Genomic DNA, 22,129 nt, shown 5'->3' on the forward strand with positions numbered 1-22,129 from the left:
GGAGCTTCCTCTGCTTCCAGTATCTCTGTGGATCTGCCATTGGTTCATGTCTCTCTCCATCACTCCTGCTCCATCCTGTGGGCCACCTCCACAAACATCTTGAGGCAATCCTGGGGGCCATTCCCAAAATTCAGGGGTTTGGGGCTAGACTCTGCAAGGACTGCAGCCAGAACCATAGTGTTTATTCTTCACTCAGGGAGCCTCAGGCTGTCACACAGGGGCACCTATTGGTGGTGGTGGGAGGGTGGATAGTCATAGAAATCACAGGGTATCAAGTATTGCACATGGTCCTTTTATTTTCTGCAGCAAAAATGGTTCTTTCATGCAGACCTAGAGCCTTGGGTCTGCAGAAAACTGTTTATAGACATGAGCATGACAATGATTAGTAGCAATACTGGGATAGTGGTTCTACACAGATGGTGCTGAGGTGTTGGGCTCCAGGCAGAAACGTAACGTGGGCATTGAGTCACAGGCTGGCACCTAAGTGAGTTCCAGTTACTGCTGAGTTAGGAGGAGAAATGGAGCTATTTAAAGATCCCAAGATTCCAATGTCCGTGTGGCAGATGGAGATCTCCTGGCTGGACGGATACATCTGGGTGCGGGGGAGACGCTTCCAAGTGGAAGCCACCCCTCCCCTCAATTCTTCACATCTCCCAGGCGGAGCTGGGCAAAGGAAGTGGCCAGCTGCAGCGCCTCCTGCAGGCAGCCCACATTCTTGCCTGTGGCCTGAGCAGACACATCTTTGCCACCACCTTTGCCATCCATCAGGCCTGACACCTGCTGCACCCACTCACTGGCTTTCAGGCCCCGGTTGGCTGCATTCTGGAAGACAGGAAGGAGAAGTGGGAGTCAGGACAGAGGATGGAACTGAGGAAGGCACTGAGAGGGGAGGGAAAGAAAAAGGATGGGGGAACCACAGACACCCACTCCTGCCCTGGGTGATGCTGCCGGAGGCTGAGGCAGACCCTACAGCGGTACCATGGTTAAGACAAGGCATACTGAGTGACAAAACCAGGTATCAGCCAGCACAGTTAAACACATCCACCAGGAGAGGGCTTGACAGTAAGGGATGCTGGAGGGGACCAACAGGAGGGCAGGAGAAGGGCTATTTCTTTGCCCTGCTCAGTGTGGCTCAGTTGGTTGGAGTGTCTTCTCGTGCACCAAAAGGTGGCAGGTTTGATTCCTGGCCAGGGCACATACCCAGGTTGTGGGTTCGATTCCCAGTTGGGACACATGTGGGAGGCAGATGATTGATGTTCCTCTCTCCCTCACCCTTCCTGTCTTTAAAATCAATTTTTTTTAAAGAGAGAAGGGTGCCTGTAGCTTTTCTAATGGGGGTTGCACAAACACACTTGGGGGTTGGGCAAACAACCGTAAGAACTGAGCTCCCTCAGAAAAGCTACAGACACCCACTGGCACAGGGCTGCAGGGTATTCTGACCTGAGGGACTTGACACAAGCACGTGATCTTGCCAGCCTCATTATCCACTGTGAAGAGCATGGCCGACGTCTGTGGGGAATGCGTCTTGAAGAGCTTCAAGGCTTCGTTCAGGGCCTGTGGGAGAACCTGGCATCAGGCCATGGCCCTGGAGAAGGGGCCAGGCTTCCCATAAGCACAGCGAGTTTGCAGAGCTCAGTTCTCGGAGCCTTTCCTCCCCCCTCTCTTTGCCCCCCCACCTTCCTAGACCAGGTGCTGGTCCTAGCTCTCCAACCACCAGATCTCTCCATGGCTTAGCTTAACCTCAATCCCAGAGAGTGGGCCCTCAGATGACCACTCCGCTCTGAGCCACAAAACTCAGACTGCAGCCACCAGAGGGTTGATGAGCCCCCGAAAGGAGACAAGCAGCGGATAGGCACCGAGCAATGCCTGGAGACCCAGCCCCTGGAGCCCTGCCCCTGCGTTGCCTTGGCTGACGCGCCGCTCTCCATCTCCAGGATGACGAGGGGCTGGTTGGGGTTGCTATCAATGAGCTGCTTTGTCTTCTCCAGCACCTACAAGGGAGGAAGGTCCATCAGAGAGGTTCCAGGTCCCAGGCCCAGACTGACACCCAGACAGCGGTCTTTGCTGGGTAAATCCTCTTGGTTCCCTTCCAGCCACCAGCTCTGCCAGGACTCACTCGCTTCTGGACATCAGCTTTGCTAGCCCGGTCTAGGTCATCCATGATCTTCTTCAGGGACTTGAGAGTCTCCCGGAATTCATCCTTCTGCCATTGGGGGATGACTGCAGTGGCCAGGGCCTGGAACCAGAGCCGGAAGACCATTCAGATAAGAACCACAAGGAGCTAGGATGTGAGGTTCCAGCCCAGCCCATCCCACTCTTCTAGCTTTGAACACTAAAGTCCTCCCTGATTAGTGTCCAGAAGGAAAGAGAAAACAAAAAAATAGTATTGCAGTCAGTCACTTATGAATAACTACAGCACTTCATTTTTTTGTTAATCCTCACCTGAGGATATTTTTTCCATTGATTTTCCGAGATAGTGGAAGGGAAGAGGGAGGTGGAGGAGGGGAGCAAGAAAGAGAGAGAAACATCAATGTGAGAGAGACATCGATTGGTTGCCTTCTGTAGGTGCCTTGACCAGGCTGGGGATCAAACCTGCAACCCAGGTATGTGCCCTTGACCGAGAATGGAACCTGAGACCCTTCAGTGCACTGAACCACACCAGCCAGGGTTAACTACAGCAGTTTTAACAAGCAGGACTGGAGAGAAAGAGGCAGAATAAAGAGATGGGAACCCTGTAAGACCTGGTCCCTACCAAGCAGTGAACACAGCCTGTGAAGGGCTTATTGGAAGTCCCCGAATATTAACGAACACCGGAAGGCCTGGAAACTGGGCACCCACAGCACCTCCCCAAACTCCCTCCACACCAGTGTACACTCATGCTTGGGACGGGCCCCCCTGCTACTGGCAATGGGGGCAGCAGGCAGGTTCCGGGATCCATGGACTCCCTATTGCAAGGCTGCGTGACAGCAGAAGTCAGTCCCAAGGCCCACAGCACTGAGAGCCAAGACTTGAGGGTTCAAGACAGGGTGTGTCTGGTCACCAGGCCTAGGATCCAGCACTGAGCAGGCCCTGAGGAGCGGGAAGCCGCCCTACCTCTCCAAGGTCAGCGATCTCCCTCTGCACGTCCTTGTTGGGCGAAGTCTGGGCCTTCACTTTGGCCTCCATGCCAGAGAGAGACTTCTTCAAGCTCTCTGCTTTCCTGAGGGCCTGGGAGGGGACAGTCAGAGTTGTAAACTCCAGGTGCCTTTCAGCTTCACTATTCTGTCTATAAACAACTGTGGCCAACACTGATGGCAGGCGATGGAACAACACATCCCTGAGACACCAGAAGTTTCTCTTCCTTCAGGGAGCAAGTGTTTGTAGCCTCTTGACCCAAAAAGGAGCACCTTCCTCACATGCCTGGCCAGCGGAAAGGCTGCACTAGCTCAAGGGCAGGGGGTAACCGAGAAGTCTTAAGTTAGGAGGCTTCAGCACACATCAGGCACAAGCTAGTCCCCACCCCACACAACTGTTCCCATCTCAAACTAGGCACGTACCCCCAGGGGGACGAGGGTAAGTGCTGGGGACACTGGAAGTCACAGCAAAACCATGGCTAACCTTCCTAGACACATATTACTGGGAACAAGGCAGGAATTGCATGTATTGCACAGATTAAAAGTAAGATAGCTATGAAGTCTTCTGCACTGGTGGCTTGCTTCTGCCAGGTAACTGGGGACATTTGGGGGCAGCCCTGTACTTCTGCTTCTGACTGCAGCAGCCACATCACCATCTGTGGATCTGCAGACTAAGCTCTTCTTGCCTTGTTCCATTTAAGCCACAAACCACCCAATCTGCTCACCTTCTGGGCTTCAGCGCCTGTGACAGCCACGATCCTCCGGATGCCCTTGGCAATCGCTTCTTCACTCACAATCACAAAAGCTCCCGCGTGACTCGAATTCTGCAGGTGACTGATGGCAGAACACAAAGCCCGTGGTTATGAGGAAGCCCAGGTGCCCTGGTCCCCACTGCACCCCTGAAGCCCTTGGCTCTGCAACACTGAGCCCTTCGAGGTCAGTCCTAGGGAAGCTCCCTAAAGGGGACAGTGGGAAAAGGCCCTGCATGTTTAAAGGAATTTCAGAATCCAGCTTGGCCAGGAAGGGGCTGAGAGCTCTGTGACACTAAGCAAGACGCCATGTTTCTGAGCCTGTTTTCTCATGTATGAGTAAGTGTTATGCTCCCTCACAGGGCTGTTGGGAAAATCAAATGAGATCAAATGAAACTAGTCCCTAATACCCAATGCTATATAACTGCTGGCGGCTCTACATTCATTCACCTTTTTGGTTCTCTCTGGGGGAACATAAGCTATATTCTTCTATCCCAGTTCACTACTTGAGAATATTGGAGATTAATTTAAAATCCTACAACCCTTTAAACAAACAGGTTTTGTTCCCTGTTGCTCAGAGAACCGCAAATTCTCATTATCTCTCAGTCATCCTGTGAGGCATAGAGCCTTTGAAACCTGTTTTCTGTGCTCTAAAGAGTGTTGTGCAAAGTGTCAAGGCAGAATTAGGCCTGGAACCTGGTCCCCATATACTCCCTCACCCTCCACATGCTCTCCTGCTCCCTGCCTGCCTGAGGCCTGCAGGAGGCCCTGGATGGGCCCTACCAAGGCCCAAATGTTTCACCAGGCTTCCTTCAGAAGCAGGAACTTCCCAGGTCACCAGAACCATCCCCGGAAGACCCCAGGGAGGTACCAAGTGCTATGGAGGAATTCAAGTTGGCAGAAATAAGTGGCTATCCCAAGCCAAATTGAGCTGGGCCTACCGTAGGGCCTGACTCGGGCTCTGAGACAATGAGATTAACAGCTCAGATGCTGTTCAAGCAGCAAAGGGAGTGAAGTGAGGCCCCCGGAAGGGAAAGGGGCTGGGACCAGACCAGGAGCTGGATGAGCACTCTATGGCCTTGCTGAATCCTGAATTCACAGGCCAAGAATCCCAACTCGTATGGGATCAGCACAGGAACAAGAGCAAATAGTGTGTGGGAAGTGCCTCCTCCTCCTCCGAGGCTCACAAGCACTGCCATGCTGGGATTCTTGGGATGCTGTTTGCCAACTGCGCTTCTGGGGCTTTGTTCAAACCTTAGATAAACTACAGTTGGTCTAGGACCTACATCTGCCAGCGGTAATGCCACTGGCCCCGCTACTGCTCCCCGAGGTACTCACGTTCCCCCACAGAACTCAACAGAAGTGAGTGAGCCAGCAGGACCGGAGGGGTCGTCTAGCAGCTTGGACACTGGGACCCCAATAGAGACGACTCGCACAGGGTCAGGATAGGTTTCATCAAACACAGCCCGCAGGCCCTGGATGGCTTTAGCTGCTGCCAGGGGACAATCCTGGGTATAGACGGGCTGCGGGGAAAGAAGACGGAACAGAGGCTGGGAAAGGTCTCTGGAGGTCAGCAGGGAGCACTATGACGATTGTGGTCCTGCAGGCAGGGCTCTGGGTTTCTAATCCCGGCTCTGCCTGCCCACAGCCTCCTGAAAGAAGGTACTATGTATAGTCGAGGGAATCAAAACAGAAATTTCCAACAATGTTTTGTTAAACTGTGAACAAATCTTACATGGATGTGCTTTATGTAAAACAGACGTACTAGAAGAGCTCTGGTTGTCCTAAGCAGGGAGCGGAGCAAGGACCTCTCCCTGCCGCTCCCCAGAGGCCCTCAGACCCTCTGCTGAGCACCAGCACTGCTCCCACTGAGCACAGTTTGAGAATCACTGCTTTAAGCAAACCTGCGTGCGGGACAGAATATGGTACGATGGAGCGAGAGCATTTGGGTTGACACTCTGTGGACAGAAAGTGATGGTGCAGGAAGGAGTGAGGTTCATGACCCAACCTACCTTGGCTGCCTCAATCATCTCGTTAACAATCTGCTCAGCCTTCTTGATCTGTTGGGTGGACATGGCTCCCTTGGCAGTGAAGTCAAACCGAAGGCGGTCAGGCGCAACCAGGGAGCCTCTCTGGTCAGCTTCCCCAAGCACGGAGCGCAGGGCGAAGTTCAGAATGTGGGTAGCTGTATGGTTGCTCATGACAGGTCTACGTCGGGGCTATAAAGAGAGGTGGCTATGGAGGGATCTGCAACAGATTGCTGGTTGTCCCCCAATACTTGCTCTCCCCATCTTCCCAAGTACTAGAATTTTTAGTTGGACACATGGCTGCCCAAAATAAAGACTACGTTGCTTAGCTTCTCTTAGCAGCTACGTGTAGCCATGTGATAAGTTCTGGTCAATGAGTTGTAAGCATACCCTTCACAGGAAAGGGCATGCCTTCCCCCTGCCTAGAACAGGAGTTGGTAAACCATGGCCTATGAGCCAAATCTGGCCTGTCACCCATTTTCATAAATAGGTTTATGAACACAGCCACACTCATATGTGTACATATCGTCTATGGTGCTTTTGTGCCACAACGACAGAGTTGAGTAGTTATGATAGAGACAGTTATGTCCCAAAATGCCAGAAGTATTTACAATCTGGCCCTTCCTAAAACAGTGCCGATCCCTGACCTAGAAAATCAATCTGATAACTACCTTCTTGGACCATGAAATCAAGGGCAACACCCCAGGAATGATGGCAAAGCAACAAGCAAGGAAGGAAAAGCTGGGCCCAATAACTTTGTGGGGCACAGGCTCTATATAAGCCTGGACTTTTAGGTGAGAAACACATTTCTATCTTGTTTAAAGTTACTGTTATTTTGGAGCTCTGTCACATACAATAGAATCTATTTCTTTTGTTGGTAATCCTTACCCGAGGGGATATTTTTTCCCATTGATTTTTAGAGAGAGTAGAGGAGCGGAAGAAGAAGAGAGAGACACACACACACACACAGAGAGAGAAAGAGAGAGAGACAGAGAGAGACAGAGAGACAGAGAGAGACATTGATTGGATGCCTTTTGCATGAGCCCCAACTGGGGAGGGGAATGGAACCTGCAACTCAGGTACATGCCAGGGCTAAAATTGATTTCTTAATTAATACAGGATCCTTGGGTTCTGAAGGAATATTTGAAGTTAACCTGGAGAAAGGCAATTCATGAAAACAAGTCTACAGGATCACAATGGAAATCACTGTGGTCTGACATGGGAACATATATATAGATTTAACTCTCAGATTCATCCCTTATGTTTATGGACCAATTTATAGCAAAGGAGGAGATGAACAGTACATACATCAAATCACTGTGATGTACAGTCATGTGCTGCACAATGATGTTTCAGTCAATGACAGGCCACATATAAAACGGTGATATACCATGCAGCCTAGATGTGTAGTAGGCCATAACATGTAGGCTTGTGTAAGTGCACGCTCTGATGTTCGCACAATGATGAAATCACCTAACGATGCGTTTCCCAGAATATATCCCCACTGTTAAGTGGCATATGACTGAACTTTAAAATACCTTATAATTTTATATGTCAATTATACCTCAATAAAGCTGAAATTTAAAAAAAAACAAAAACAAAAAAAAAAGATGCCCTAGCCAGGTACCTCAGTTGGTTAGAGCATGGTCCCAAAATGCTAAGGTTGCAGGTTCAATCCCTGGTCAGGGCACATACAAGAATCAATCAACGGATGCAGAAATAAGTGGGAACAACAAATCGATGTTTCTCTCTCTGTGTCTCTCCCTTCCTTTCTCTCTCTATAAGCGATAAATTAAAAAGAAAGAAAAAAGAGGTGAATACTAACCAGATTCAATGCTGACCAGCATAATTCAACTCACCTCATCAATAAACAGTCGGACCTGATCCCCCACTTTCAGGTTGCCATAGATGGTTCCTATGTGTAGCACATACCCTCCTCGCACCTGAGTATTCTTCACTGTAAATTCAGTTTTCTGAAGGGAGTCAAGGAGGAGACCAATAGATAAACCAACAAATGTATATGTATATATATACATATATACATATTTTACAGATACAAATTATACATACACCTTTCTCTAAGACACTCCTCACTGGCATCCGTGTATATACACCATTAATGCCATGTGTTTGTTATCTATACATAACATGCACCATTGTGTACACATTTACATTATATGCACACGCCATCTTATATGTGGACCCATATGTGACTAGGACACTCATCCAAGACCACAGAGTCAGCAGTGGCAGAGCTAAAGGCTGAGACTCTGACAAGGATGCCTGCCCCTCCAAGCTGCCTCTCCCTATTTATGAGGAAAGCACAGAGGAACCGAGGATCAACCCAGGCATCTGGCTACAAGGATCCTGCTACAAGGGGACCTCATGGCTCTGAAAGCAACATGGTGCAATAAGCAGCTCCCTCAGCTTCAGAAATATAGACTGTGGAACACAACCCAAAAATCAGTGTGTCCGCTCCCCAAGGCCGAGTGCTGAGGAGCCAGCAAAGCCACCCCGGACCAGGCCTGGCACTTTGTCAGACCCCCTCTCTGGCTAACAATGAAGCAGGCATATTGGCTCACGTCTTCACTGCTGTCATCGACCTTCACCAGGTAGCCTTCGTCGTAGATCTGCCCTCCTTGCTCAGCATAGAAACAGGTCTTGTCCAGCACCACTCCACACTCCTGGCCCGTGGACACTTCCTCCACGAACATCTTATCCCTGCGCAGAGCCATCACTGTAGCCACTGTGCTCTCAAACGCTGCACAGGAGGGGAAGCGGGTCAATGACTTCGGTCACACGTTCTTACCAGGCTTTAGCTGCATTCTATTTCTCAAACTCTCATTGGGGCCTAATTATCTAATTTTGTTTGAAAGCAAGCTCACCAGACTCCACGAAAAGGCTTAACACACTGGCTTCCCACCAGAGAATGCAGCACTCACAGGGTGTCCAAACTGTCCTGGTTTGCTTGGACCCAAGGGTTTCCTGGGATGCGAGACTTTCAGTGTCAGCACTGGGACAGTTCTGGGAAAACTGGGGCAGCTGGTCACCCTAACTCAGCTACTGAGCAGAAACTCGGTGAATGTGATGAGTAGTTCTTTAATAGTAGTAACAAATCCCCTACTTCAAGGTCAATTCGCAAAGAATATACTCTTTTGTGAGCTTGCTTGGATAGATTTAGATATCTCTGCTGGAGCAAAAGAGGAAAAACATGTAGTGCTTGTTTGATTTTTCATAACTTAGAATATTACTATCCCCAATGACAAATTCAACAGCCACCATGAATCATATAATGTCCATTTCCTGATTTCCTATTAGATGTTACAATGAGAGGCAACTGGGTGAAGAGTACAAGGAATCTCCCTGTAAACTAAAAACAAAACACTCCCTATGAACCTAGAATTACCTCAAGAGAGTTAAGAAAACCAACCAAGAGTCTCTGAGTATGAAATTACACAGCGTGACTATACGGCACTGACGGAGAGGCTACCACAGACACCCTAGGTGTCTCTTGCAAACCCCCCAGACAAGCTCAGTAACATACCGTAGCTCCCACTGGAGTCCGAAAGGTAACTGTACTTTGGAGAGTCATCTGTAGCCTCCAGACTCTTTCCCCGAAGCTCTTCGATAGCATAAATGTCCAGCATAATGTGGTCTTCCCCTCCAGCTCCCTTGCCCTGTGACTTCAGCTGCCAGTAAGAGAAGCAAGCATAGTTACCCTAATGCAGAAAAACTCAAAGCTGCTCAACTATGTCCAATGTCAAACTCTACAACAGGGTTTTTCCATCTCAGCAGATAATTCTTTGTTATGGGGCCGCCCTATGCACTGTAGGGTGTGAGCAGCATCTCTGGTTTCCACCCACTAGATGCGAGTAGCATGCCCCCTGTTGTGTAAACAAAAATATGTTCAGACATTATTGCCAACTGTCCCCTGGGGTGCCAAAATGCCCCCAGCTGAGACCCACTGGTCTAGGGAAAACGGGATTTCAAAGACTTTAATGAATGGAAACTCTTCCTTGCTTTGCAGTCAGGTCCTGCCTTGGTAGGTGTTGGGTCTCCTGCTCACTCCCCAAATTCTTTACCTGGGCCAGTTTCCTCTCCTCTTCAAAGCCGTCCATATCTACCACCAGGCCCTTCTCTTCTGCAATCAGACCGGTGAGATCCACTGGAAAGCCATAGGTGTCATAGAGAAGCCAAGCAGTGTCCCCTGCACAGCACAAAGGAAGTGTGTCAAGTAACGTGGACGGCCCCTGCCTTTCGCCCCCAAGCCCTTCCCAGGAGGACGCTGACAGTGACAGAGGGATTAAAGAGACGAGGTGAGTGAGTATTGGGTCTATGCACTTGTCAGAAAAGCCGTCAAACCTTTTGGAAATGACTTGGAGGAAGCACAAGAAGTCTCCTAGTGAAGTTCTGTTTCTTAATCTAAACAAGTGTTCAGTTTGTGAAATTCATCAACCTTTCCCTTTGTAAATTATATCATATTTCAAAAAGAAAAAACGTTCAGAATTAATTTGTTCTGTCTGGTAAAAAAATAAAGCAATTTTCAAAAACCAGTATGTATTATATATTCCTATTTTTGCTGGAACACACACACACACACACACATATACATTTGTATGCAAATAGAGAATCGTCCTGAATACACCCAGCTCTTAAGAGCTGTTACCTCTGAGAAACATATTTGGGAAAGTTCCAATTTTTGCTGGAAACCACACACACACACATTTGTATGCAAATAGAGAATCATTCTGAATACACCCAGCCCTTAAGAGCTGTTACCTCTGAGAAACATATTTGGGAAAAAGAATTTTCACTTTTACTTGTATGTTGTTTGAATACTTTATCATAATAATGTATTTTATAATTTTAATATAAACCCCATTTTACACCACAAGCAGTCTAACCAAGCCATGCTCAGCCTCTGGAGGCATGGGAGTCCCCTGTCCGTTTGTGAAAAAAGGGCTTGCCTCTTCCAGGAAGACGAAACAGCCTCGTTGGAGAAAGGAAAAAACTAAACTGGTCCTCACCCGGAATGGTCTTGCTGTCTCCCAGGCTCTGAATTTTCCTGTCCAGGATGCGACGCCCCCTGCTGAGAGTCTTGAGAAATTGCACTTCCTCTTCATTAATGATGTCCTTCACCATATCTGGGTCCTTCTTTAGTTCAGGAAATGCATCTCCCTGGCAAAGGGGAAACAGAGATGTGGGCCCAGGGAAGCCCGGGACTATTCCATGATCCCTCCAAAAATGCTCATTAACAGTATGCTACCTCCCTCCCGGGCCCCCTCAAGGTATGTGCTTGGTATAGAAGAAGCAAACAGGGAAATAGACCTACCAGGGACTGGACGACGACGTCTACTAATGTAGCAAAAAAACCCTTGCTGGCATTGAGTTTCTCATGGGAGTATCGCACAGCCCGGCGAAGAATCCGTCTCAACACATACCTATAAGAGGTAGAACCCAGTCCTCCGTTAGATATGGTCCCAGCTGAATATTTTGTAGTAGTTCTTTGGAATTCAACCCAAAGCAAGATGACCAACTTTTTGTCTTTCTCTTTCAAAGCCTTTCTTTTATCCTATGATTGCTTCTTTTTGCATTCTCCAAGGTCATTAACATGAATTCCAGCACAAAACTCAGTAACATATCCACAAATATGCATCAAGGATGACCTGGGGTAATTGTAGTTTGTTTTCCTGACCTCAGAGATGGAGGCAAGTACAGACCAAATGGTGGACTTGATTCCCCCATCCCAGGCTCTGCCTGTCAGTAAAGAAGTTGCCTGGAGCTAGTCAAGACCTACCCCTACCCCACTGCTGCCAATATTCTATCAATCCGTATCATCTGTACTTAGCAGCAAAGAATTAATAAAGCGACAACTCTTTAGTGTGATCTGAAACTCCCTTCATCCCTAAACAAAGTTTCCCGCCAACTACCTAGAAGACAAAGAAAACAATAAAACATAGCTCTAAGTTCCACAGAGTCCTAACATCGCCCCACGTGTAACATACCCCCGCCCTGTGTTGTCAGGTCGGCCGCCATCGGCTAGAGCCACAGTGATGGTCCGAGCATGGTCAGCCAGCACCCGGTAGGCCATGTCAATCCCATCAGCATCGTCAGCACCAACTTTCCCAGTGTATGGCCGGGCACCTGTGCCCTACAGATAAAATCCAGGAGGCAGCACATGAGGAAACAGCCTTTCTGGCCTTGCCTTGCCCTAGGACAGCGGTTCTCAACCTGTGGGTCGCGACCCCTTTGGCGGTCGAACGACCCTTTCACAGGGGTCGCCTAAGACCATCTTGCATATCAGATATTTACATTACGATTCATAACAGTAGCAACATTAGTTATGAAGTAGCAACGAAAATAATTTTATGGTTGGGTCACAACATGAGGAACTATATTTAAAGGGCCAGAAGGTTGAGAACGACTGCCCTAGGAGGTTCCGAGAGGACTGAGGGGCATTAGGAGAAAGAACGAACCTCTTGCCAAGAAAGGTGAGAGCAGTGGGACTAAAGAGCCTCCAGCCAGCCCCTTGCTCTCCACAAATTATAGTGCCTTGTGCCCAGAGCCTTGTGTTATTAACAGTAAAGTTGGCAAGATGGTCACAGGACCCTCAGCTAGCAAAGCAGCTGGTTATTCAACTTTTGACAGCACTGCTAAGAGCCCAGCCTGAAAACTTCCACACAAGTTGGCAGTGTTTGCAAAGGGCCAGTACCTTCTGAATGGCTTCAAAGTAAGGGACAAAAAGGTCAGTGTCATAGTTGGACATCTTATTCTGCAGCACAGACACCAGTCGCTCCAGGCCCATCCCTGTGTCAATACTTTTCTTAGGAAGAGGTTTCAGAGTTCCATCGGTTTCCCTGCATGATCAGAGAAAAAGGAAGTTGAAATGAGGACTCAGACCTCTCCCTGCCAATTAAAACTCATTTACACAGCAGCTTGCAGATGGAGACTTTTTGTCATTTGGCCCTGCCTGATTTGGTGGGAGGAGGGGAGTGAAGGGAGAAAGGTAAGAAGTACTCTGGGGTCCATTTAGAAGGGAGGCAAAGCTTCAGAAAAATTAAGCTTTAAAATAACAGTCTAGGCCTAGCAGGTTTGGCTCAGTAGATAGAGCATTGGCCCACGGACTGAAGAGTCTTGGGTTCGATTCTGGTCAAGGGCATGTACCTCAGTTGCAGGCTCTATCCCCCGTCCCAATTGGGGTGTGGGTGGGAGGCAACCAATCGATGTCTCTCTTACATAGAAGTTTCTCTCTCTCTGTTTCTCCCCTCCCTTCCACTCTCTCTTAAAAAAAAAAAATTAATGGAAAAAATTATTCTTGGTTAAGGACTAAAAAAAAATAAATTATTTTTCAAAAAATAAAATAATGGCCCAAATGACATTACAGAAATAGCCTTCAAGTAGGTATCATGGGGAATAAAACTCACTTATAAAAGAATAGCCCCAGCTCTGACCCAGAGATCAGAGGGAAACTTGAGAAATAAAAGAATGGCCACAAGATGCCATGATGCCTTTGGTGCCTGCGTTAGCACTGCCCCACAGTCCCCAGAGACCAGGATGAGAAGACAGCTACACGCCTGATTCCTCTTTCTCTGTGCAGCCCAAGGAAATAAAACCAAAACCCCAAACTTCCTTTGTCCTAGACCCGTTTGACACCATTACATTTCCATAAGAAATAAACTTTCATATGAAGAATAACACCGTCGAAAAAGATACACACAGGGCTACAGAAAGATGAGAAAAGCCTGGGAGAGTATATATGGGACATCTCAGCAGGAATGGTCCACGTCCCCAAGGCCACCTGTTATACTGGATGAACACGAGGTTCCAGATCTCCAGCACGTTGGGGTCATCCTGGTTGACAAGATGTGCAGCATCCCGCCCTCCGATCCGGTCATAGTGGATCTCACTGCAGGGACCGCACGGGCCTGTGTCACCCATCTCCCAGAAGTTATCCTTCATGTTGCCGGGGAGGATTTTGGTGTCATCCACCCTGCACACAGTGGGGAGGATAAGCCCGGTTATAACCACGGACAGGATTTAGCACAGACTTGCATCCGCTGCAGAAAGAGATCCTTATAAATTTCTACAAAGATGGACCACTCTCTGGCAATTACTAATGCCAAGCCTAGATACAGACCCTGCTAAAGAGGCAGAACATGACTCTTCTCAAGAGTGATAACAATAGAATACAAAATATACCTATGCTCCAAACATGACTAAATAAAGATATGCAAAGATATGGATAACACCTAGAAAGGAACACATTAAAAATGGAAACATTTATGCTGCATACGACTAGAATCTAAGCAAATATTTTCTTGATAAATGGTTCTTCATTTTAAAAAATGACTATATGACAGTATGTGTTAAAAAAATAAAAAACCCTGCTGATTAAAGTTACCTCTCAATACCCTAATTTAGTCATCTATATTTTACCTTAAAATGATACCAAAAAGAATCTAATAAGATTAAAACATTTAAAAATAGCTGACTGCTGAAAGTTGCTTAGATAATAAAGCAATCCAAAAAGATTGTGCTTACTTAATAAACAAAGCACAGACACAGAGAAAGCCAAGTAAAACAGGACTCAAAAAGTCAAGGTCAGTATTTAAGTTTCACATATGTTACTGCCCAAAATGCCCAAGTATATTAGACTATAGAGTCTAACCAAGTAGGAATTTCAGGCCACGCACAAGGGGAAGCTGGATGGAATAATATACCTGAAGTAAAAGTTAAAAAAGGAAAGAAAGAAAGGCTGCATTGCTTAAGTGTAGTAAAAAGTTATGCAGTAGCCCAGCTGGTGTAGCTCATGAACCAGGAGGTCGAGGTTCAAATCCTGGTCAGGGCACATGCCCAGGTTGTGGGCTCAATCCCCAGTAGGGGGAGTGCAGAAGGCGACCGATCAATGCTTCTCTCATCATTGATGTTTCTATCTCTCTCCCTTTCCCTTCCTCTCTCTGAAATCAATAAAAACATATTTTTTAAAAAGATAGGCTTGTGCTCGCTTCGGCAGCACATATACTAAAATTGGAACCATACAGAGAAGATTAGCATGGCCCCTGCGCAAGGATGACACCAAATTCGTGAAGCGTTCCATATTTAAAAAAAAAAAATAAAGATAGGCTTAGCCCTAGCTGGCTTGGCTCAGTAGAGAGCGTCGGCCTGCAGACTGAGGGGTCCCAGGTTCGATTCCAGTCAAGGGCACATGCCCGGGTTGCGAGCTCGATCCGCAGTAGGGGGCGTGCAGGAGGCAGCCAATCAATAAGTGATTCTCTCTCATCATTGATGTTTCTATCTCTCTCCCTCTCCCTTCCTCTCTGAAATTAATAAAAAAATTTTAAAAAAGAAAAGAAAAATATCCTTGGGTGAGGATTTAAAAGAAAAAAAAAGATATTAGCTTAAGGCCATTGATAGTATTTTTTTTAAAAAAGCTATGTACTAAAGAACAACAGAGTTCAGTAAAAAGAACAAGAAGATGAGACAAGGACACCATGGGCACCCCAGTTGTCTACAGGGTACATCTCTCCACAGATTCCTTTTGATACAGCACTTCACAAATTCTATTCAGTCTAAAGCACAGAACACATACAGCTCATCTATCATGTTACCTTTTATGCTACATGATTTTACTTTAGAATTATATTACATTTTTAAAAACCCAAATGGCTTTTACTACTCCTCTCCTGCATCCCTAACCAAGCTCTCCACCCCTCCTCATTCCACATCCCCAAGTAAAAAACAAAAAACAACTTCCTTTGTCCTAGACCTGTTTGATGCCATTACATTTCCATAAGAAATAAACTGTTTCATATTAAGAATATCACTCTGTTGAAAAAGATACACATAGGGCTACAGAAATATGAAAAAGGCCTGGAAGAGTATATATGGGATATCAAACTATTAACAATGGTTAATCTTAGAAAACTTCTAATTCCTATTTTTACATTTCTATGTAGTTTGGATTTTTACAACACGTGAATTATATGCACAATTTCTAAAAATATACAAAAATTTAAAAATATGACTTTATGTTGGCTTTCCAAAATAGAATGACCAATCAAACCTACTAAGAAACAATGTGGGTACCAAAAGATAATTACTCACAGTCACCCCACCTCCATCATGAAATGGGAAATGGCAATGTACTCCAAGTCCTAAAAGCCTACTCTGGCACCAATCACTTTACTCCTCCATTCTCTTCAAATGTGAGTTGCAGTCTTACCCCAAGTTTTGCCAGATCTGTTTGCACTCCAAGTCGGGTTCTAAGCCAGCTGCTTCATCCCCACCAAAGTAAGTAACATAAAGTCTTTCCACCGGAATGCCAAACTCTTGGGTGAGAAGTTCCAGAGCCATCTTACATGCCAATTCCTACAAAAAGGAACGAAAAGGAAGATGTGAAACATGGTCAAGCCAGTGTTTGGTTTATTCTATTTAGTATGAGGACAATAAGTCCACATCCTGAGAACACAGATAGAAAACGACAACATCTTCATTATATACTCAGCAGACACCCGGCCAGCATGGTTCAGTGGTTGAGCATCGACCTATGAACCAGGAGGTCATGGTTCAATTCCTGGTCAGGGCACATGCCCGGGTTGCAGGTTTGATCCCCAATGTGGGGTGTGCAGGAGGCAGCCGATCAATGTTTCTCTCTCATCATTGATGTTTCTATCTCTCTCCCTTCCTCTCTGAAATAAATAAAAATATATTTTTAAAAATAAACTCAGCAGAATTCAGGATTGATTACTGACTTATGCAAGAAATCCAAATGTGAACTGTAATCATCAAATTATAGGTATTGCCACCAGGAAGTCTTAAAATATCATTTAGAAGATTTACTCCTAAGTGACAAGCAAAATTAGAATCTGCTTCCCTCAGTGGTAATGACTATTTTGCTCAAAACCCCAACAGACCTCCTGCTTTGATCTTACCTTGAAGTAATCTCCAAAAGACCAGGAGCCCAACATCTCAAAGAAGGTGTGATGATAGACATCCTTGCCCACGTCGTCCAGGTCATTGTGTTTGCCCCCGGCCCGGATGCATTTCTGGGTATTGGCAGCTCTGCTCAGCTTTGCCATGGGGTGAGATGGATCAATAGTGTTCAGGAAGATGGGTTTGAACTGAAAAAAAGAAGGGCACATTTCAACTTTTAAAGAGCTGTAGGTAGACTAGGTGGCCACACACTGACAGGAAGAGAGCACACACAAACTGTTCCGTTTGTGATTTAATTAGCCAGGAATAGAGAAGCTTCTCAGAGGCAGGTGGCCCTGCGAGGCTACAGCAGGGCAACCTATCTTGGAGCAGCTTCTCCCCGATTCTAGTTCTCTAATGGTCCCCACCAGTGACACGACCCGTGCAGGGGAAAGGCCTGCCAGATCTAAGGTAACAGCCAAAGATGGATGCGCTGAAACGTGTGCTTCCTTGCAAATCTGACCGTCAGGGTTTGTATCATCTTTCTGAAGAACTTATTCTAAAAGTGATGGATGGACTGGCGCCATAGCCGGTTTGGCTCAGTGGATAGAGGGTAGGCCTGTGGACTGAGGGTCCTAGGTTCGATTCTGGTCAAGGGCACATGTGTGGGTTATAGGCTCAATCCCCAGTAGGGGGAATGCAGGAGGCAGCCGATCAGTGTTTCTCTCTCATCAGTGATGTTTCTATCTCTCTCTCCCTCTCTGAAATCAATTAAAAAAAATATATAAAAGATTAGATAGGAATATTCCGATGCGATGTACTGGCTTGGTAGTAAAGGTGAGAAGGAAGAAAAAAAATTGAGACCTTCATTAAGAGAGTAAAATCAACATGACTGGATGTGTAGGAAGACAGTATCTATCACCTTGCTTTGGTATACCATTGTTATATGTGTAACTCTACCTTATTTTTCCCACTAGACCTCTCCAATTTGGTAACTACCAGCCACTTGTGAATATGTAAAATTGAGTGAATTAAAATGAAATAATTAGTAATTATAATTTTTTTTTTTAGTCCTCACCCGAGGATACTTTTCCATTGATTTTTAGAGAGAGTGAGAGAGGGAAAGACAGAGAGAAACATCAATGTGAGAGAAACACACCGATTGGTCGACTACTGCATGTGCCCTGACCAGGGCCTGGGCCGGGGAGGAGCCTGCAACTGAGGTATGTGCCCTTGACCAGAATCAAACCCGGGACCCTTTGGTCGCAGGCCAATGCTCTATCCACTGAGCCAAACTGTCTAGGGCAATAATTATAATTTTTTAAAAATGAAAATTTTTTCTTTTTTAAAAATATATTTTTATTGATTTCAGAGAGGAAGGGAGAGGGAGAGAGAAATAGAAACATCAATGATGAGAGAGAATCATTGATTAGCTGCCTCCTGCACACCCCCCACTGGATGCCCAGGAGCCTGCAACCTGGGCATGTGCCCTGACCAGGAACCGAACTGTGACCTCCTAGTTCATAGATCGATGCTCAACCACTAAGCTGTACTGGCCAGGCATCATCATTGATGTTTCTCTCTCCCTCTCCCTTTCTCTCTGAAATCAATTTTTAAAAAAAGAGAGAGACTATAAAAACCCCAATAAAACTGCATGTCCTAGAATGAGGATGAAAGCAAAGCTTTGAAAGAATCATGAAGCACTGACTTGTTTTATAAAGAAAAAACAAAGATAATGAAGATATGAAGGAGAATCGCAATAGTTAACAGCTCTCTTCAGGGCTCAGCCAGGTTAACCCAGCTTCTCATTCTAAGAAAACAGTTTTTTCCTTAGGGGAAAACAAAGGCAAACTTAACAGATTAAACACAGGATGAAACTGTTTACCCATGTCCTGCTTTGACTTGGCCTGACATTTTTACTTTCAGTTGCATTTTTCTTGAGAGGCATACAAGTTTTATCTGTAGATATTGGAGCCTCTCATCACAACTAAAAATAATAGCTAATATTTGAGTACCTACTCAAATACTGTGCTAAACATTTTTAGTGCATTAACTTTATTTACGCCTTTCTTCCATCTAAAGGCAAGCACTATTATTATTCAACGACATAAAGTAAGTTCCACAAGACAACACAGTGAGTGACAGACCCGGGAGTCTGTCGGACTCCGAGAGCTTTGCTTTATCACTGCTCTGCTGCCTCCTATGTGGACAAATAGCCAGAAAGAAGGGAGAAAAGCCTTACCTGGTTCATGCCCGCATTGGCAAAGAGTAAAGTGGGATCATCCAATGGGATGGTAGCAGATGAGTGAACATAGGTGTGCTCATTTCTCTTGAAGAAATCTATAAATCGCTGCCGAATTTCACTTGCTGTGAGGGTTGAGTCCATCTTGAAAGTAACCCTACAGAAAATAACCAAAGAAAAAAATGAGGAAAAAACTAAGAGATAAGTAGGCATTACATAAGACTCCTGGCTTCTTAGGCCAAGTCAAAGCAGGACACAGGTAAATGGTTTGATCTAAAACCTCTGTTGCCCTAGCTGGTTTGGCTCAGTGGAAAGGGGTGGGCAAACTTTTTGACTGGAGGGCCACAATGGGTTCTTAAACTGGACCGGAGGGCCGGAACAAAAGCATGGATGGAGTGTTTGTGTGAACTAATATAAATTCAAAGTAAACATCATTACATAAAAGGGTACGGTCTTTTTTTTTTTTAGTTTTATTCATTTCAAACGGGCCGGATCCGGCCCGCGGGCCGTAGTTTGCCCACGGCTGGGCTAGAGCGTCAGCCTACAGACTGAAGGGGCCCAGGTTCGATTCCAGTCAAGGGCACATGCCCGGGTTGCGGGCTCAATCCTCAGTGGGGGGTGTGCAGGAGGCAGCCGATCAATGATTCTCTCTCATCATTGATGTTTTTCTCTCTCTCCCCCTCTCTTCCTCTCTCTAAAATCAATAAAAACATATTTTTAAAAAAATTTTTTAAAGGTTGTATACAGTGAACAAGAAACTCTCTCAGATTTTGTTTTAACCAAAATTTCAATTGATTTATTCACAACTCAATCAACTCATTATTCAAACAAAAGCCCTTTGATCAAAACGATGGTGAAACACTGGTTGATAGAGCCAAATCAATAGCTGACTGCAATTTCTACAGGCGAGGACTTTGTGTCCATGGTAAGGAGTCAAGGCTGGGGCTTTTCGAAACCCTGTCACACCGCATTCTTCCTTACCCCTTCTCATGCTCTCAATGAATCTCAATAAAGGTGACAAAGATGAATCTACGGAGGCAATTCTGCGCGGCACCATGTTAGCTGTTCTGCAGTGTTCACTGCTCGCGCTCTACATGGGCTACCTGAGGCAAGAAGGCAGGAACTTTCCATTTCTGCTTCTCCAGCCAACTTACTGAGTGCGTACCATGGTACTAGGAACCAAGGCGAATGGGTCTATGTCTTTAATGGGGAGACAGTCATACACAGAAATAACCTCAGTATGATGTAAAAGAATCCACAACATTGGACAGTAATAAGCCCAATAAAGCCTGGGGCTGTTAAAAACCGTGTCCCCACCACCACCACTCACTCATCTACGCAATATAAAGAAGCTGGCAGCCCTGACCGGTTTGGCTCAGTGGATAGAGCATCGGCCTTTGGACTTAAGGGTCCCAGTTTCGATTCTGGTCAAGGACATGTACCTTGGTTGCGGGCACATACCCAGTGGGGGGTGTGCAGGAGGCAGCTGATCGATGTTTCTCTCTCATCGATGTTTCTAACTCTCTATCCTTCTCCCTTCCTCTCTGTGAAAAATCAATAAAAAATATTTTAAAAAAAGAAGCTGGCAGGCTCTATGGGCTACGGAGGCGGGTCCTCAGATCCCACTTCCTGGCAGGAGCTGTGAGTCCGGAGCACCCTAAGTCACACCAGCCTTCAGGGACGTTTCCCCAAGCCCTTCATCTGCCAGGTCAGCTATCTACCCTACTCCCACGCTTCCCCTCTTTCTAATTTCTCATGCTGGATCTCTTAATTTCAGAGAGACTTATCTAAGGAAGCCTCCTCCTGGTTGATCAGATTCTCCTTGTTTTATTCTCCCAGCCCCGGGCCCCTTCCTTCAGTCTCGTGCCTTTGCTGGCTTGTGTGAGCCACCTCCCCATCAGGCTGCCAGCGCCACACCAGTGGGCACCAAGCCTGGGTTTTGCTCCCCGCGACAGGTGTATCCTCAGCATCTAGAAGAGTGGTCGCTCACAATTTCATAACCAGGTATTAACAAGTCTCTAAGAGCAAACTCGGGATGAACTTAAAAGCACACCAGGAAACGCAGACGGTCTGAGAAAGGAATAACTGAACATGATGGGGCCCGGACCGGCTGTCAGCTGTTCAGCTAATTTTAAGCATTCAGAGAACGGTTCATACAGATTCCACCCTGGACCACCAACGTTCCGCTCACCGCTAGGAGATAAAAACTTTAAGAGAAAGAAAACCTCCGCTTTGGGTGGGTAGTCAATGGCAACCGGGATCCTCCCAAGAGCTTGGTCCTCGTTCAGGCCACCGGAGGCCGCTCCACTCCAGCGCTCGGCTGCCGTGTCCGCTGCCCCGGCCCCGGCTCCCGCCCAAGGTCCAATTCCAGAGGCCTCGCGAGTCCTGGCCAAGCAGCCGCTGCGGCCGCTGCGCTCGCAGACGCCGGCCCTGCCGCCCTCGCGGTAGATTTCCAAGGCTGCCTGCTTCCCCCGAGGGTCGCCGGGCCTCACTCCTCGCTCAGCCCACCGCCAGCGGCCCGCGAATACCTGTGGGCGCACACCGGGTAGATGGACAGCCAGAAACCACCGCCGGCCGCAACGCGCAGCGCCCCGTCCAATCAGAGCGCGCAGATGGAAAGCGCCCCACCGCGCCTCACCTCTACGGGACTTCATTGGTCAATGGGTATGCCAATCAACCCGGGCTTCTCAGCGGGTTTCTGGGAAGGCAGCTCTAAACTGGCTGATGCAATGGCGGGGAAAGAAGGAAAGGGCTGCGTCACGTGACAGAGTAGGGTGCGGACTCCTGGGGGCTGACGTTTTGGTTTCCATAGAAAAAGTCCCAATAGCTGACATGGTTAATAAGGGGAAACGGTGACGTGTGTTTGATACAAGTCACCGCTCTTGATATATAGTTTTGATCATTTTAGTTACAGAATGGTATGTAGTCCTGAAAGATTCTGGTATAATGTGCCCATGGATACACTTGTCCTTGTCAGACTTTCTTGGATTTAGTTGTGGAAGAAGTAATTTAATATTGAATTTCGCATCTGCCCCTTGATTTGCCTTTGAAAAACAACAGTTAATATTTATATGTGAGGTATATTGT

At 46.7% G+C, this 22,129-nt stretch overlaps 1 protein-coding gene across 4 annotated transcripts; it reads right to left on the bottom strand.

Moving 5' to 3' along the window:
* Positions 1-271: 271 nt before the first annotated feature.
* AARS (alanyl-tRNA synthetase) lies at positions 272-21,656 on the bottom strand. Of its 4 annotated transcripts, none has more exons than XM_014536753.1 (21): positions 21,571-21,656; positions 19,043-19,199; positions 16,821-17,009; positions 16,112-16,257; positions 13,688-13,879; positions 12,602-12,746; positions 11,895-12,040; positions 11,222-11,330; positions 10,917-11,067; positions 9,972-10,096; positions 9,434-9,578; positions 8,472-8,650; positions 7,749-7,862; positions 5,875-6,081; positions 5,201-5,385; positions 3,839-3,947; positions 3,094-3,207; positions 2,117-2,236; positions 1,905-1,991; positions 1,441-1,554; positions 272-822 (listed from the first exon to the last, which is right to left on the bottom strand). In XM_014536753.1, the coding sequence occupies exons 2-21, from the start codon at positions 19,184-19,186 to the stop codon at positions 637-639; spliced, it is 2,907 nt and encodes a 968-aa protein (XP_014392239.1). In that variant the 5' UTR covers positions 19,187-19,199; positions 21,571-21,656; the 3' UTR covers positions 272-636. The 4 variants fall into 4 exon arrangements, with proteins under 4 accessions (XP_014392239.1, XP_005862694.1, XP_014392238.1 ...); XM_005862632.2 differs by having other exon boundaries at positions 21,268-21,637; XM_014536752.1 differs by having other exon boundaries at positions 21,252-21,637.
* Between the last annotated feature and the right edge of the window lie 473 nt (positions 21,657-22,129).

The sequence above is a fragment of the Myotis brandtii genome, unplaced genomic scaffold, assembly GCF_000412655.1.
Source record: "Myotis brandtii unplaced genomic scaffold, ASM41265v1 scaffold165, whole genome shotgun sequence".
In the NCBI taxonomy this organism is placed as follows: Eukaryota; Metazoa; Chordata; class Mammalia; order Chiroptera; family Vespertilionidae; genus Myotis; species Myotis brandtii.

Coding starts and splice junctions, on each gene's coding strand:
- AARS (XM_014536753.1), bottom strand. CDS start 19,186: ATGGACTCAACCCTCACAGCAAGTGAAATTCGGCAGCGATTTATAGAT. Junction 2,237..3,093: donor AGATCGCTGACCTTGGAGAG/GTAGGGCGGCTT, acceptor CTCTGGTTCCAG/GCCCTGGCCACTGCAGTCAT. Junction 1,555..1,904: donor AGAGCGGCGCGTCAGCCAAG/GCAACGCAGGGG, acceptor GTTCTCCCACAG/GCCCTGAACGAAGCCTTGAA.